Source organism: Lissotriton helveticus, chromosome 4_1 (genome assembly GCF_964261635.1).
Source record: "Lissotriton helveticus chromosome 4_1, aLisHel1.1, whole genome shotgun sequence".
NCBI lineage: Eukaryota > Metazoa > Chordata > Amphibia > Caudata > Salamandridae > Lissotriton > Lissotriton helveticus.
In genome coordinates, this window is record NC_136063.1 from 681,623,898 (window position 1) to 681,639,733 (window position 15,836).

At 43.6% G+C, this 15,836-nt stretch overlaps 1 protein-coding gene across 1 annotated transcript in view; it reads left to right on the forward strand.

The window, feature by feature from the left end:
* ST18 (ST18 C2H2C-type zinc finger transcription factor) overlaps positions 1–15,836 on the forward strand; it is a 184,650-nt gene that overhangs the window by 11,918 nt on the left and 156,896 nt on the right. The window contains exon 2 of the mRNA XM_078685664.1: positions 2,402–3,202. Coding sequence (XP_078541790.1) covers positions 2,402–3,202 — 801 coding nt within the window. The remainder of the gene's footprint in view (positions 1–2,401; positions 3,203–15,836) is intronic.

The following is a 15,836-nucleotide window of genomic DNA, read 5'->3' on the forward strand; positions in this document are numbered from 1 at the left end:
TATGTGTTATTTGTGCAGAAGAAACCTAGAAATAAGGCAGAAACGTGATGTACAATGTCAACGTCAAAGATGCAGTCAATGAGTGATTAGAGGAGAAACTGTGTTCTAAAAGTGGAAGTGGGCTGGTATTTTCTCTTGATGGAGTGTTCCTGATCCTGTGTGCACAGATGGAGATAACCTGTTGTTTTTTCACACTTCTTTGTCTTGAGTCTGATGGTCTCTTGGATGTGTGTGTGTGCTGTGAGCCATTTGAGGCAATGAGCTTGAAAGCCATATAGGCAGCGGTGCCGTTCGTAATAGCTTTATAGATAATGCAGCTAGTTTTGAGGATCGTGGGACCAACAAGGGTAGACATAAGGGTAGCCAATGGAGTTCTATTAATGTTGGGATGATGTATTCTTATTTTTGTAGGCCCTCAATGAGGCATCCTACAGTGTGTAGGATGCCCTTAAGAGGGGACAGTGTGGAACCTGGGAGGCTGTTGGGCAAGGTGGGGGCCAAAGCAGCATTACTGAAGTCAATATCTTGGAGGAACAGTTTTACTTTATTTAGTACAGAGAAGGGGACAAGGTCATTTAGATTTTCTTGATGATGTGGTATTTGTGACTGATGATCTTTGTTGGATGAATCACTTAGCCTTTCCATATTTGTTGACAATTTTATTAGGGGCCTTGATTATTTATTTAAAAATGGTGTGAATCCATCAAGATGGTATAGGATTATTAATATAGTGAGGCTGGTATATTAGAGGTGATATTTCTGTGTATCAGATCATTACATTTGTATATGAGAAGCATTTCGTGGGCTGCACCTACCAGTTTAAAATTCTACCAGTTGTATATTGTCTTCCAAATCACACTCCTGCTCTCTTCTTCCATTTCCGTCCCTTTCTCTTCTTTTCTTTCCTTAGCACTCTTTGTCTTTCCCTCTATCTTATATGAGCAGGCTCTATCTTTTTCATTCTGTCACTCCCACTTTCCATATTCTTTCTTCCCAGCTCTTTGTCTTTCATTCTCTCAATAGCTCTTTCTTTATCTATGTCTTCCTGTCACCCGCTCTGTCTCTCAAATTGGCTATTCATTATTTGGAACTGTAATATCAAATGTAAGCATTAAGGGACTGATTACGATGGAGGTGAACACTCCATCGACAGGCTGTTGGTGGTAGGTTTACCCTATCGTGGGGCCATTTTCCACCACCATATAATGGCGGGCGGTTCAGTGGTGGTCAGAAACTCCGACCGCCCGCATCCGTGGGGCTCTTTGAGCCAGCCGGTGCTGCGGAGGTCCTTCTATTCCCATAAATGGCGGCATGGTGGGTTCACCTGCCATGGACAGGCTGGCGGGGATGGACTCTGTGGGCCTGTAGTGGGCCCCCCTTTCACCCAGGCACCTTGGTTTTGGTGCCTACCACTTAGTGCAGGAAAATGTAAAAAGTGCATTTATTACATTGTGGCGGGTGATGCAGCCAGAAACACCCACCGCAATGTTAAGTATGGCACTTGCAGCTGCCGTGGTGGCGGTCGCACCGTAATACCACCTGTGGGACCACCGCATTGTTGGCGGGCGGTCTCTCTCCCCGAGACAATGGCGGACAGACTAAAGTCATCGTAATCAGCCCCTAAATGATTTCCACATTCCAAAACTTAATTCATTTATTCATTCAGACTACAATGAAAAGTTTCTTTAGTGACGATTTAATTTAGTAAATATAAATAACGTGTACATATTTTGTATTACATACCTTATCAGTGAAGGACTGTTTTTCAGTTTAAAAAAATCACATACTAGTGCAGAAAGGGTGATTGTGAGTTTTCTCTGTCTGCTCTGTAATTTATGAACTGTTACCACGTATTCACAAACTGCGCACTTTGAATAACATCAAACAGTGACAGCATTGCAGTGTCATAAAGCAGAACAGATGACTATTTTGACCTCTATGCAAATTTGATCGGCCCCAAATTAGATTAGATGTGTCAGAGTCTCTCTTTTATGTTATTCATTTATTATAATCAGTGCCTATAGCTTCAAGCACTCAGAATATTTTCCTATTAGCAGGCACTATGGGAGCTTGTATATTAACACTATTTGCATTTTTTAGAAAATGATGGTGCCGCACATTATAACAGGCACAACATTAGGCCACCAAGTAATGAGATATAATGGAATAAATGGAAAGGACCTGTTTTGTAATATATTGTCTCTCCTCTGGCTCAGCCACCATGACATATCTAGCAGAATGCAAACACAAAATTGATAGGTGCTGCTTAGGTACAGAGATGTCTTTGATGCCTAAGAAACGTTCATTGCCGTTTTCATTGTCTCAAAAGTGTATAGAAAGGAATTGCAGCCTTCTTCAACATAAGTTACACTGGGGCTGTTTTTTTCTCTTTTCCATATAGGAGGTACTCCCAGGTCGACGGAGGAGATGCCAGGCTCAGAAGCTGAGGAGATCAATGGGCTGAAATACACAGACAAGTATGCCTGCTACAAAGAGCTGGTAGCCAGTTCTTTAATGAACCTTGGCGGCCTACCGAAGGACACTCACCACTGCATGGTGTCTGACAGCAACCCAAATGACAGTGGCATCCAGTCCTCCAAAACAGACAGTGAAGACGGAGATGAAAACTACAACGTTAAGACTTCCACAGGCCCAGACTGTGCTCATTCTTCCAATGGCTTGCCGTCCTCTTCCTCGGATGACAACGAGAGCAACTCTGAGTACCTGGAGAACGGGTGGGACAGTTGCTCAAACATCTCAGATGAGAACAGCTTGAAGGAGCACAGGACTCATAACTACATTGTTGAGTGCAGGAAGGGGAGTGAAACAGATGCCCCTGAAATAAAAACTGAAGGAAGGGAACATGGCCACCAAGAGACCACATGCGCATCCCACCCGCAGGAAAGGAAAACAGAAGCTTTCCAAATTGAACCTTTTGACATGAGAGACCATAATCAGTTCCCTGACAGTGAGGATGATGATGACTGTCTGTCCGTAATGACTGAAGAATCAATTGAGCTGGACAAAACAAGAGGGAACTTAAGTTTGCTGGAACAAGCGATCGCTCTGCGGGCAGAGCAGGGCAATTTTTTCCACAGCACCTACAAACAGTTGGATAGGTTTCTTTTGGAGCATCTGGCTGGGGAAAGAAGAAACACCAAAGTAATTGACATTGGCAACCGACAAATTTATAACAACAAAAGTAAGTTGAATTCATCTGTTAATGTTTATTGAAAAAAGTTTTCACATTTCCTGAAGTCTTCCAGGTTTTAAAAGTCAAACAATATCACTACATTGTACAAGGGTTCATTCATATGCAATGTACTGACTATGTCCTTATACAAGCAAGTGAATCAATATCATCGCACACTTCTTCTTAGTGCCTTATAGCCCATCCTTTGGCTAACTTGCTCTTTCACTTTCAATCCTGCTGCTCTTTCAATATTATTTGTTGTATTCAGAAATATAAGTAAGCTTCTTCACAATACTTTATCTACTAATGAACAAGGACAGGGTGTGTCAAGAACATGTCTATTTATTTCAACCTCTGTTTGAAAACAGAAATAGAGATGCAGCTCATATCAATTTGAAGCACTGTATATTCACTGGACAATGCACAATAAACAGGATTCATCCATGATGACATACTTAAAGATATTAACACTTGACCTTTTTGTGGCAATAGTTGTAGAATCTCAGATACTGGCCATATTTTCTCAGATTTGCTCCACACTAATTCAAGAAAGGACCTGTTACATGGTCAATGCTTCCTCAATGTTGCACAATTCCTTATTTGCTCCATATATTGTATGTATGAGTTGTACATTTTTATAATGATATGGATGTGAAAATGTGGACTGATAAGGATAAATACTAATATGTTTAGAAACATATTGCGATTAGATTCACTTTTGTATTGCTGCAGCCTCAAAGTGCCTTTGATGTTCGACCTATGGCACAAAGAACATATTCCTTAAGCTGTTCATGCCTTGCGCTGACTCACACATCTCACATAGCTGCAATTTGCCCAAAGGGTTGAGGTTCTTTGCCTGTTTCATATTGCTTTTTATGTGTAATGTGCCATGTTTCCTAAAACAAAATAATTATTCAAACTCCTCTAAACCTTAAATACTCTGCTGCACTACCTCTATAAGGCCCAAAAATGTTTGAGCAGAGGGAAGTATTTCTCTACCATGGCATATTGACATTAGAACACATTATATTTGACGATTAGTGGTAAAGAGAGTAAAGCTGATCTTTGGAAAAGACTAACAGCAACCTTGATTCTAAGATAAACTTTCATAGAAGGAAGTATTGTTCAGTCACTCCCTAATAATGCTATGAGTGTCTAGTGGTGTACGTATACATAAGACGTTTAATACTTGTTACGTATAATATAATTTTGGTATTGCCTGCACAGTTAAGTTTTAACCCACAGACTTTATAACATTTGATTATGCTGTGGACGTTGTCAGGTGATTCTACCAGAAGGTATGAGGAACCGAAAAAATATGTTGTTTTTGACTTTCATTGAAAAGAAAAGCCCTGGTTTATAAAGATCTCTTATCATTGCAAAATGTTTTTCTTAATATTATGTCACAGGAAGCTAGTGAAATTTTGCATGTGAAGGAAAAAGTTGTTCCCATTTTTTGAGTCTGTCACAAGATGTTCTGAAATATTTAAAATGAATTGGTAAACGATAACACTCTCTGGGCTGCGATCACGAATGGAAATTGTTTAACTAATATCTTCAGATTGCTGAGGATGTGTAGGCGCCATATTTAGTGGTGTCACTTAACCCCTTCGACGCGCATGACAAAGCCAGCTCGTCATGGGCGTTACCTACGCTACGCGCATGACGAGCTGGCTTTGTCACTTAACGCGCGATTTTCAAAATCGCAGCGCGCAGCGGGAAAACCGCTAGCGCGCATGCAGTTAAGAAAGAAGCCTACCTTTTGAAAAACACAAATCTTTCAACTTGTGCAAGGGTACTAAGGGGAGTAACCATTTTGGGTCTGGAAGAACTTGGATCAAGGCTATTCTTCACCAATGAAAGCGCTCTTTTCTCTCTTCTTTGATTGAAGTTCTGCTAGATTTCTCACATAGAGTAATTCAGGGGTTCCAATCAAGCATCCAGCCATTGGCAAGAATGCTCCAATATGGAAGACCAAAATACTACTTCCATGTGTCGTCTAATCATCATGGCATTAATAGTGGCGGCTGCTCGGGGTACGAAGTGGTAAGGCAGCGGGGGAGAGGTGATTACAAAAACAAGCATAGACACACACACACAAAAAAAAATATAAACTTTACACACCTGCCTCAGTAGTCGCCGTATTGCTCCTCTCCCAATCCTCGACTCCAGGGCTGGTGTACCCAGCACAGGTTCCCAGATGCCATTCCTGATGCTGAGAAGTGCTGGTATTGGTCTGAACATCCTGTTTTGCCGCTCAGACAGTGCCTGAGGGCCTGTGGCTTTTCTCCACCCAGCTGTACAACACAGTAGGTGGAGAAATGCTAAATGCACACCGCGGTATGGCCGGCCTAAGACGTCCGGACACACCATCATGCGCACTTAGTAGTGTCAATCAACCTTCCTTACCACTGTTGTCATACATTGCCTGGTCCTGCCCCACCCTATGATGTGGCTCACTGGCAGTGTGCAGGTAAGAAGAACAATAAAATGATAATAACATTTTTTTTATCATTTTATATTTCATGTGTTTAAATCTGCCGCCACCTAGTGAGGTGACATTGCTCAGCCATAACGGTGGAGACACCCGTGGTCATTAATAGGCCATCGTTGTTGCTCCTTCACACCCCCATCTCTCTGATCAGAGATTCATCCATCTGCATTGTGTATAACTCTCTTATAGCAGCATCTTCACCTTGAATTGTTGCACTAAATATTGGTAATAAGTAAGAAAACTTAGAACACACAGACAATTCAATAGACACAAAGCACGGGTCTGCGCAATCTAAAAACTCAGACCTGTTTGCAGTGCTAAACTGCAGGTGCACCACCACTTCATCTTTCACATCTTTGCTGTCTAAGTGCAGGAATGAGTGCATTTCTGCCCTGGGACAGCACTTTCTCAAAAACAGGGTGAACTGTACTGCTCTTGCCAGCTGCCAAGTAGTGCATCTAAGTGCATGATGCATGTGAGTCAGTTTGCATTGTATGAAGTATCTATTTCCTCTCAGTCTAGATGGAATTGTGAACAGCCACATGGAGACTTGGGCTGGGTTGTCTGTAGATTTTCCAGATAGTGTCAATCCAGCTTCTACTAGCAGAGTAAGGTTTAAGGTGACTCCCTTTACTCCCCCTATGTCTTCAACAAGTGTCAGCAAAGGCGTTGGACTTCAGGTGAATGTGCCTCCCATGAGTTTTGCACATCAGACTACTATTACCAGCAGTGAGAAATCCATATATTTATAAAGTTGCATTGAGAATTGAAGTCTAATTGGCGCACTGCATAACAAGCATCTCCAAACTTAAACATGCCACCAGCCCTGAGAAGTGGCATGCCTTTAAAAAAGTATTGAGACTTGAGTGGTGCAAATGCCTCATATGCATTCCCAAAAATATAAAAATGGTAGAAGGGTACATATAAAGACACATAGGATGATTGTCGTCATCACAATCATCTCATACACGCCGGTGTCATTTATTAGTGTGGATCAAATTGCAATAAGCCAATGATTTTGAAATTCATTATCAATACTTTAGGAAAGGCCACAAGCAACCTCAATTGGTGTCTCAGCTGGACATTATTTTGATATAGTCTGGGGGAGTATTTTGCAAATTGATAGTTCCAATATCCAGCAGAAAGTTGTAGGAATTTTCATAAATAAGCATAAAATAAACTGTACGTATTATAAGCTCAATGTAAGCAGGTTTGAATACCTAATATGGCAGCCCAGACCTCATCAGTTGACTGTCAATGAGTGTATTATGAAACCCAAATGCCAAATTACAGGAGCTTTAAGTTAATTTCTCAATCTCTGCATGTTCATTTGGCACATACTAAAACAGGGTCCTCCAAATATAGGCAGAACATGTCTAGCCCATAACAACCACCAAAGTGTGCACTCAATGTTTCCAGGCGATGGTTTAGTCACACTGAACACTGACTAGCAAGATTTACTACTACGCATGTTCAAATTGGAAGGCTGAAAGGAACAAACCTGCAGCCTCGCTCTTCCTCTCACACCAGCACATCTCCTGCTGAGGATAACATGTAACTACAACTTGGTATTTATTCTGAAACACCGAGCAGGCCAAGAAACATGGCACTGCCGCGGCTGGACCCAAACATGTCAGCAGGAAGAAGGAAGTGATTGGCTTGACTAATCTCCCAAATCCAGCGACAGAAGAGGCGAGCTGGCCACCAACCTCTGGAGCAGCTGGGAAGGTTGTCATCAGCTGCTGCTCAGAATCACATGAAGCTGCAGCCTCAGTGGGCAAATCAGAAGGCCAGCCTCGAAGGCAAAATGAGTTTGTTTGGCATAAATACACAATGTCGGTTGACAGCGCGAGCTTTTAGCGTAGCGCGTTTGTTTTGTGCTCTACTGAGAGGGGTTTAGGGCATAATATGGCTTAAGTTTCAAAGTAAAGATCTATAATTGTATAATCATAGCGCAATCATGTAATTACAGGTTCCCCAGCTGTGTAAAACACCTGAGCGAACAAATAGCGCCAAATCCCAAAAGCCTTGGAACACCAAGACAGCCCCTCTCCTCCCTCTGCCCACAGCATCCACTGTTAATGCCAGTAAGAACCTTTCTCGGAGGAGTGCACTAAATGCACTATAATTGTCACAACCTTGCAATGTCACCTAGGGCATGCAGTTGTACGTGAAAGGGGTTTAGCAGTAAAAACCGAGCAGACAGAAAAAACAACGATAAACTTGTTTTCTTCTTGCAAGGGCCTCCGAGTTGTTGCTGTGCACATGCACTTATCCCCAGACGCTACCCCATGGGCCTTCAAATCTCTTTTTCTTGGAAATCAACCATGTCCCCTCCACCTAACACACCCTTTGTCTGCTCTTCATGCACCAATTAGTGCTAAACTAGGGAAAGAGAGAAATAAAGACAAGTGTTCTTGATTAAAAAGATTTCTGCAACAAATATGTGGTTTTGCCTAAATAGCACTCACTCTCATGCACTTCTTAGCCAAAGAATATTTTGAAGACATGAAATAATCCTTGTTCTTCAATTTTAAATTATACTAGGTAGCTGGATAAAGTGAGTAATAAAACCTTCCCAGTTTTTGAACATTTTACACACTGAAAAAAACAAGGTATTTTAAGGTCCTAAAGCATGTGAATCACAAAAATATTGTGCTGTAAAAAAAAACCTCTTTTGTGAGTTGAAAAAAGCAATTCTGACACACAAAAGCCCTTTCCTAGTCATGAACAGGAGGGTGCATTAGAGCTGCTTCCCCCCCATTTGTAAATCACATTGAAATGTATCAATGATTTGTGACCACAAGCCAATGGTCAGTTATCAGCAACAACGTTGGCGTGGCAATTAACCCCTTCGCTGCTAGGCCTTTTCCCCTCCTGTGCTGAGGCTTTTTTTGGCGTTTTGGAGTAGTGCGCGCTTAGGCCCTTGTAACTTTTTGACCACATAAGGTATCCACGCCAAATTTGCGTCCTTTTCTTCCAACATCATGTGGATTCTAAAGGCACCCAGGGTTTGTGGATTCCCTTGGAGGGGGCCCAGAAATTAACCAAAATATAGTGATTTTTTTGTTTTTTTCAGAAAAATGGGAAAAACGGGCTGCAAATGAAAGCCTCTGGGTTTTTCCCTGAAAATGGTATCACACAAGGGTTTGTGGGGCTGAAATCTCCATTTTCTCAGCTTTCAGGGAATGACAGACTTTTGTCAGAGAACCGAAATATTTCACTCAGTTTTGGCATTTTTCTGGGACATAGCCTATTTTTGCTATTTTTAGAGCTTTCCACCTCCTTCCAGTTAATGGTAGAAATGAGTTTGAAAGCAATAATGGATCCTGGAAAGCTTTACATTTTCGAAAAGTAGACATAATTCTGAATTCAGAAAGGGGTCATTTGTCTAAATCCATGAAGGTTTCGTTATAGAAACTAACAGTTAGATATTGGAATATTTGAAATTTTGTTGAAAAAAACAGTCTTTTGTCTCAACGTTTTCACCTATAACTTTTTCTAATTTTGACAGCTCTTGGAAAGCAATATACCGTTACATCCGTTAGACCTTCCTGGTTGTGGGGATATATAGGACTTGTAGTTTCACCAAGAACCCGACGAACCCAGATCCAAAAACTGAGCAGCAACTTGCAATGGTATTTTTTCATTTACTGGGTATAGTGCACTTTGTCTTGGAAAATGTATACATGGAATAATCTGTATGAAAGACACCTATGTATTTCTGAATTGGGTACAAATTATAGAGTTCAGAAACAGTATATAATTGCACATTTTCAAAGTTGGGAATACTCATACTAGCATGAGAATTATTGGTCATTTTTCATAAAGATTTTTTTTTTACACAATGTCTTTCATTCAAAGGGAGAAATGCATGAAAGCTCAATTGGTAATAACAGTTGATTTACAAATCTGAATTACCCCAAGTGTCCTGATAAAAACGGTACCTCACTTGTGTGGGTCGGCCTTGTGCCTGCGACAGGAAACGGCGCAAAATGCAACGTGGTCACACCTAAATTTAGCAGTTACAAATTGACCCTTTTTTGGCAAAGTGCCTACCTGTAGTTTTTGCACCCTAGCTCTGCCGGCACCTAGGGAAACCTAGCAAACCTATACATTTTTGAAAAGTAGACACCCAGGGGAAATCAGGATGGGGTGACTCGACTGCCTATCACCAGGTTTTGTTACCCAGAATCCCTTGCAAAGGTAAGATTTTCACAAAATAAACACATTTTCCTCACATTTCTGTGGTGGAAAGTTCTGGAATCTGCGTGGATCAACAAATTTCCACCCACCCAGCGTGCCCCCAGGTCTCCCGAAAAAAATGGTACCTAACTTGCGTGGGTAGGCATAGTGGCTGCGACATGAAACAGCGCAAAACGCAGCATGGTCGCACCTCAATTTCCCAGTGAAATTTAGCACGATTCGTACAAAAAGACTACCTTTTGTTTTTGCGCCGTAGCTCTGCCAGCACCTAGGGAAACCTAGCAAACCTATACATTTTTGAAAACTAGACACCCAGGGCAATTCAGGATGGGGTGACTCGTCTGCCCACCCCCTGGTTTTGTTACCCAGAATCCCTTGCAAACATAAAAATTTGACCAAAAAAACACATTTTCCTCACATTTCTGTGGTGGAAAGTTCTGGAATCTGCGTGGATCAACAAATTTCCACCCACCCAGCGTGCCCCCAGGTCTCCCGAAAAAAATGGTACCTCACTTGCGTGGGTAGGCATAGTGGCTGCGACATGAAACAGCGCAAAACGCAGCATGGTCGCACCTCAATTTCCCAGTGAAATTTAGCACGATTCGGACAAAAAGACTACCTTTTGTTTTTGCGCCGTAGCTCTGCCAGCACCTAGGGAAACCTAGCAAACCTATACATTTTTGAAAACTAGATACCCAGGGCAATTCAGGATGGGGTGACTCGTCTGCCCACCCCCAGGTTTTGTTACCCAGAATCCCTTGCAAACATAAAAATTTGACCAAATAAACACATTTTCCTCACATTTCTGTGGTGGAAAGTTCTGGAATCTGCGTGGATCAACAAATTTCCACCCACCCAGCGTTCCGTCAGGTCTCCCGAAAAAAATTGTACCTCACTTGCGTGGGTAGGCATAGTGGCTGCGACATGAAACAGCGCAAAACGCAGCATGGTTGCACCTCAATTTCCCAGTGAAATTTAGCACGATTCGGACAAAAAGACTACCTTTTGTTTTTGCGCCGTAGCTCTGCCAGCACCTAGGGAAACCTAGCAAACCTATACATTTTTGAAAACTAGACACCCAGGGCAATTCAGAATGGGGTGACTCGTCTGCCCACCCCCAGGTTTTGTTACCCAGAATCCCTTGCAAACATAAAAATTTGACCAAACAAACACATTTTCCTCACATTTCTGTGGTGGAAAGTTCTGGAATCTGCGTGGATCAACACATTTCCACCCACCCAGCGTGCCCCCAGGTCTCCCGAAAAAAATGGTACCTCACTTGCGTGGGTAGGCATAGTGGCTGCGACATGAAACAGCGCAAAACGCAGCATGGTCGCACCTCAATTTCCCAGTGAAATTTAGCACGATTCGGACAAAAAGACTACCTTTTGTTTTTGCGCCGTAGCTCTGCCAGCACATAGGGAAACCTAGCAAACCTATACATTTTTGAAAACTAGACACCCAGGGCAATTCAGGATGGGGTGACTCGTCTGCCCACCCCCAGGTTTTGTTACCCAGAATCCCTTGCAAACATAAAAATTTGACCAAGAAAACACATTTTCCTCACATTTCTGTGGTGGAAAGTTCTGGAATCTGTGTGGATCAACAAATTTCCACCCACCCAGCATGCCCCCAGGTCTCCCGAAAAAAATGGTACCTCACTTGCGTGGGTAGGCATAGTGGCTGCGACATGAAACAGCGCAAAACGCAGCATGGTCGCACCTCAATTTCCCAGTGAAATTTAGCACGATTCGGACAAAAAGACTACCTTTTGTTTTTGCGCCGTAGCTCTGCCAGCACCTAGGGAAACCTAGCAAACCTATACATTTTTGAAAACTAGACACCCAGGGCAATTCAGGATGGGGTGACTCGTCTGCCCACCCCCAGGTTTTGTTACCCAGAATCCCTTGCAAACATAAAAATATGACCAAAAAAACACATTTTCCTCACATTTCTGTGGTGGAAAGTTCTGGAATCTGCGTGGATCAACAAATTTCCACCCACCCAGCGTGGCCCCAGGTCTCCCGAAAAAAATGGTACCTCACTTGCGTGGGTAGGCATAGTGGCTGCGACATGAAACAGCGCAAAACGCAGCATGGTCGCACCTCAATTTCCCAGTGAAATTTAGCACGATTCGGACAAAAAGACTACCTTTTGTTTTTGCGCCGTAGCTCTGCCAGCACCTAGGGAAACCTAGCAAACCTATACATTTTTGAAAACTAGACACCCAGGGCAATTGAGGATGGGGTGACTCGTCTGCCCACCCCCAGGGTTTGTTACCCAGAATCCCTTGCAAACATAAAAATTTGACCAAACAAACACATTTTCCTCACATTTCTGTGGTGGAAAGTTCTGGAATCTGCGTGGATCAACAAATTTCCACCCACCCAGCGTGCCCCCAGGTCTCCGGAAAAAAATGGTACCTCATTTGCGTGGGTAGGCATAGTGGCTGCGACATGAAACAGCACAAAACGCAGCATGGTCGCACCTCAATTTCCCAGTGAAATTTAGCACGATTCAGAAAAAAAGACTACCTTTTGTTTTTGCGCCGTAGCTCTGCCAGCACCTAGGGAAAGCTAGCAAACCTATACATTTTTGAAAACTAGACACCCAGGGCAATTCGGGATGGGGTGACTCGTCTGCCCACCCCCAGGTTTTGTTACCCAGAATCCCTTGCAAACATAAAAATTTGACCAAAAAAACACATTTTCCTCACATTTCTGTGGTGGAAAGTTCTGGAATCTGCGTGGATCAACAAATTTCCACCCACCCAGCGTGCCCCCAGGTCTCCCGAAAAAAATGGTACCTCACTTGCGTGGGTAGGCATAGTGGCTGCGACATGAAACAGCGCAAAACGCAGCATGGTCGCACCTCAATTTCCCAGTGAAATTTAGCACGATTCGGACAAAAAGACTACCTTTTGTTTTTGCGCCGTAGCTCTGCCAGCACCTAGGGAAACCTAGCAAACCTATACATTTTTGAAAACTAGACACCCAGGGCAATTCAGGATGGGGTGACTCGTCTGCCCACCCCCAGGTTTTGTTACCCAGAATCCCTTGCAAACATAAAAATTTGACCAAAAAAACACATTTTCCTCACATTTCTGTGGTGGAAAGTTCTGGAATCTGCGTGGATCAACAAATTTCCACCCACCCAGCGTGCCCCCAGGTCTCCCAAAAAAAATGGTACCTCACTTGCGTGGGTAGGCATAGTGGCTGCGACATGAAACAGCGCAAAACGCAGCATGGTCGCACCTCAATTTCCCAGTGAAATTTAGCACGATTCGGACAAAAAGACTACCTTTTGTTTTTGCGCCGTAGCTCTGCCAGCACCTAGGGAAACCTAGCAAACCTATACATTTTTGAAAACTAGACACCCAGGGCAATTCAGTATGGGGTGACTCGTCTGCCCACCCCCAGGTTTTGTTACCCAGAATCCCTTGCAAACAGAAAAACTTGACCAAAAAACACATTTTCCTCACATTTCTGTGGTGGAAAGTTCTGGAATCTGCGTGGATCAACAAATTTCCACCCACCCAGTGTGCCCCCAGGTCTCTCGAAAAAAATGGTACCTCACTTGCGTGGGTAGGCATAGTGGCTGCGACATGAAACAGCGCAAAACGCAGCATGGTCGCGCCTCAATTTCCCAGTGAAATTTAGCACGATTCGGACAAAAAGACTACCTTTTGTTTTTGCGCCGTAGCTCTGCCAGCACCTAGGGAAACCTAGCAAACCTATACATTTTTGAAAACTAGACACCCAGGGCAATTCAGGATGGGGTGACTCGTCTGCCCACCCCCAGGTTTTGTTACCCAGAATCCCTTGCAAACATAAAAATTTGACAAAAAAAACACATTTTCCTCACATTTCTGTGGTGGAAAGTTCTGGAATCTGCGTGGATCAACAAATTTCCACCCACCCAGCGTGCCCCCAGGTCTCCCAAAAAAAATGGTACCTCACTTGCGTGGGTAGGCATAGTGGCTGCGACATGAAACAGCGCAAAACGCAGCATGGTCGCACCTCAATTTCCCAGTGAAATTTAGCACGATTCGGACAAAAAGACTACCTTTTGTTTTTGCGCCGTAGCTCTGCCAGCACCTAGGGAAACCTAGCAAACCTATACATTTTTGAAAACTAGACACCCAGGGCAATTCAGTATGGGGTGACTCGTCTGCCCACCCCCAGGTTTTGTTACCCAGAATCCCTTGCAAACAGAAAAACTTGACCAAAAAACACATTTTCCTCACATTTCTGTGGTGGAAATTCTGGAATCTGCGTGGATCAACAAATTTCCACCCACCCAGTGTGCCCCCAGGTCTCTCGAAAAAAATGGTACCTCACTTGCGTGGGTAGGCATAGTGGCTGCGACATGAAACAGCGCAAAACGCAGCATGGTCGCACCTCAATTTCCCAGTGAAATTTAGCACGATTCGGACAAAAAGACTACCTTTTGTTTTTGCGCCGTAGCTCTGCCAGCACCTAGGGAAACCTAGCAAACCTATACATTTTTGAAAACTAGACACCCAGAGCAATTCAGGATGGGGTGACTCGTCTGCCCACCCCCAGGTTTTGTTACCCAGAATCCCTTGCAAACATAAAAAGTTGACCAAAAAAACACATTTTCCTCACATTTCTGTGGTGGAAAGTTCTGGAATCTGCGTGGATCAACAAATTTCCACCCACCCAGCGTGCCCCCAGGTCTCCCGAAAAAAATGGTACCTCACTTGCGTGGGTAGGCATAGTGGCTGCGACATGAAACAGCGCAAAACGCAGCATGGTCGCACCTCAATTTCCCAGTGAAATTTAGCACGATTCGGACAAAAAGACTACCTTTTGTTTTTGCGCCGTAGCTCTACCAGCACCTAGGGAAACCTAGCAAACCTATACATTTTTGAACACTAGACACCCAGGGCAATTCAGGATGGGGTGACTCGTCTGCCCACCCCCAGGTTTTGTTACCCAGAATCCCTTGCAAACATAAAAATTTGACCAAAAAAACACATTTTCCTCACATTTCTGTGGTGGAAAGTTCTGGAATCTGCGTGGATCAACAAATTTCCACCCACCCAGCGTGCCCCCAGGTCTCCCGAAAAAAATGGTACCTCACTTGCGTGGGTAGGCATAGTGGCTGCGACATGAAACAGCGCAAAACGCAGCATGGTCGCACCTCAATTTCCCAGTGAAATTTAGCACGATTCGGACAAAAAGACTACCTTTTGTTTTTGCGCCGTAGCTCTGCCAGCACCTAGGGAAACCTAGCAAACCTATACATTTTTGAAAACTAGACACCCAGGGCAATTCAGGATGGGGTGACTCGTCTGCCCACCCCCAGGTTTTGTTACCCAGAATCCCTTGCAAACATAAACATTTGACCAGAAAAACACATTTTCCTCACATTTCTGTGGTGGAAAGTTCTGGAATCTGCGTGGATCAACAAATTTCCACCCACCCAGCGTGCCCCCAGGTCTCCCGAAAAAAATGGTACCTCACTTGCGTGGGTAGGCATAGTGGCTGCGACATGAAACAGCGCAAAACGCAGCATGGTCGCACCTCAATTTCCCAGTGAAATTTAGCACGATTCGGACAAAAAGACTACCTTTTGTTTTTGCGCCGTAGCTCTGCCAGCACCTAGGGAAACCTAGCAAACCTATACATTTTTGAAAACTAGACACCCAGGGGAATACAGGATGGGGTGACTCGTCTGCCCACCCCCAGGTTTTGTTACCCAGAATCCCTTGCAAACATAAAAATGTGACCAAAAAAACAAATTTTCCTCACATTTCTGTGGTGGAAAGTTCTGGAATCTGCGTGGATCAACAAATTTCCACCCACCCAGCGTGCCCCCAGGTCTCCCAAAAAAAATGGTACCTCACTTGCGTGGGTAGACATAGTGGCTGCAACAGGAAACGGTTCAAATCGTACGGTGGTGAATTTACATTACCTT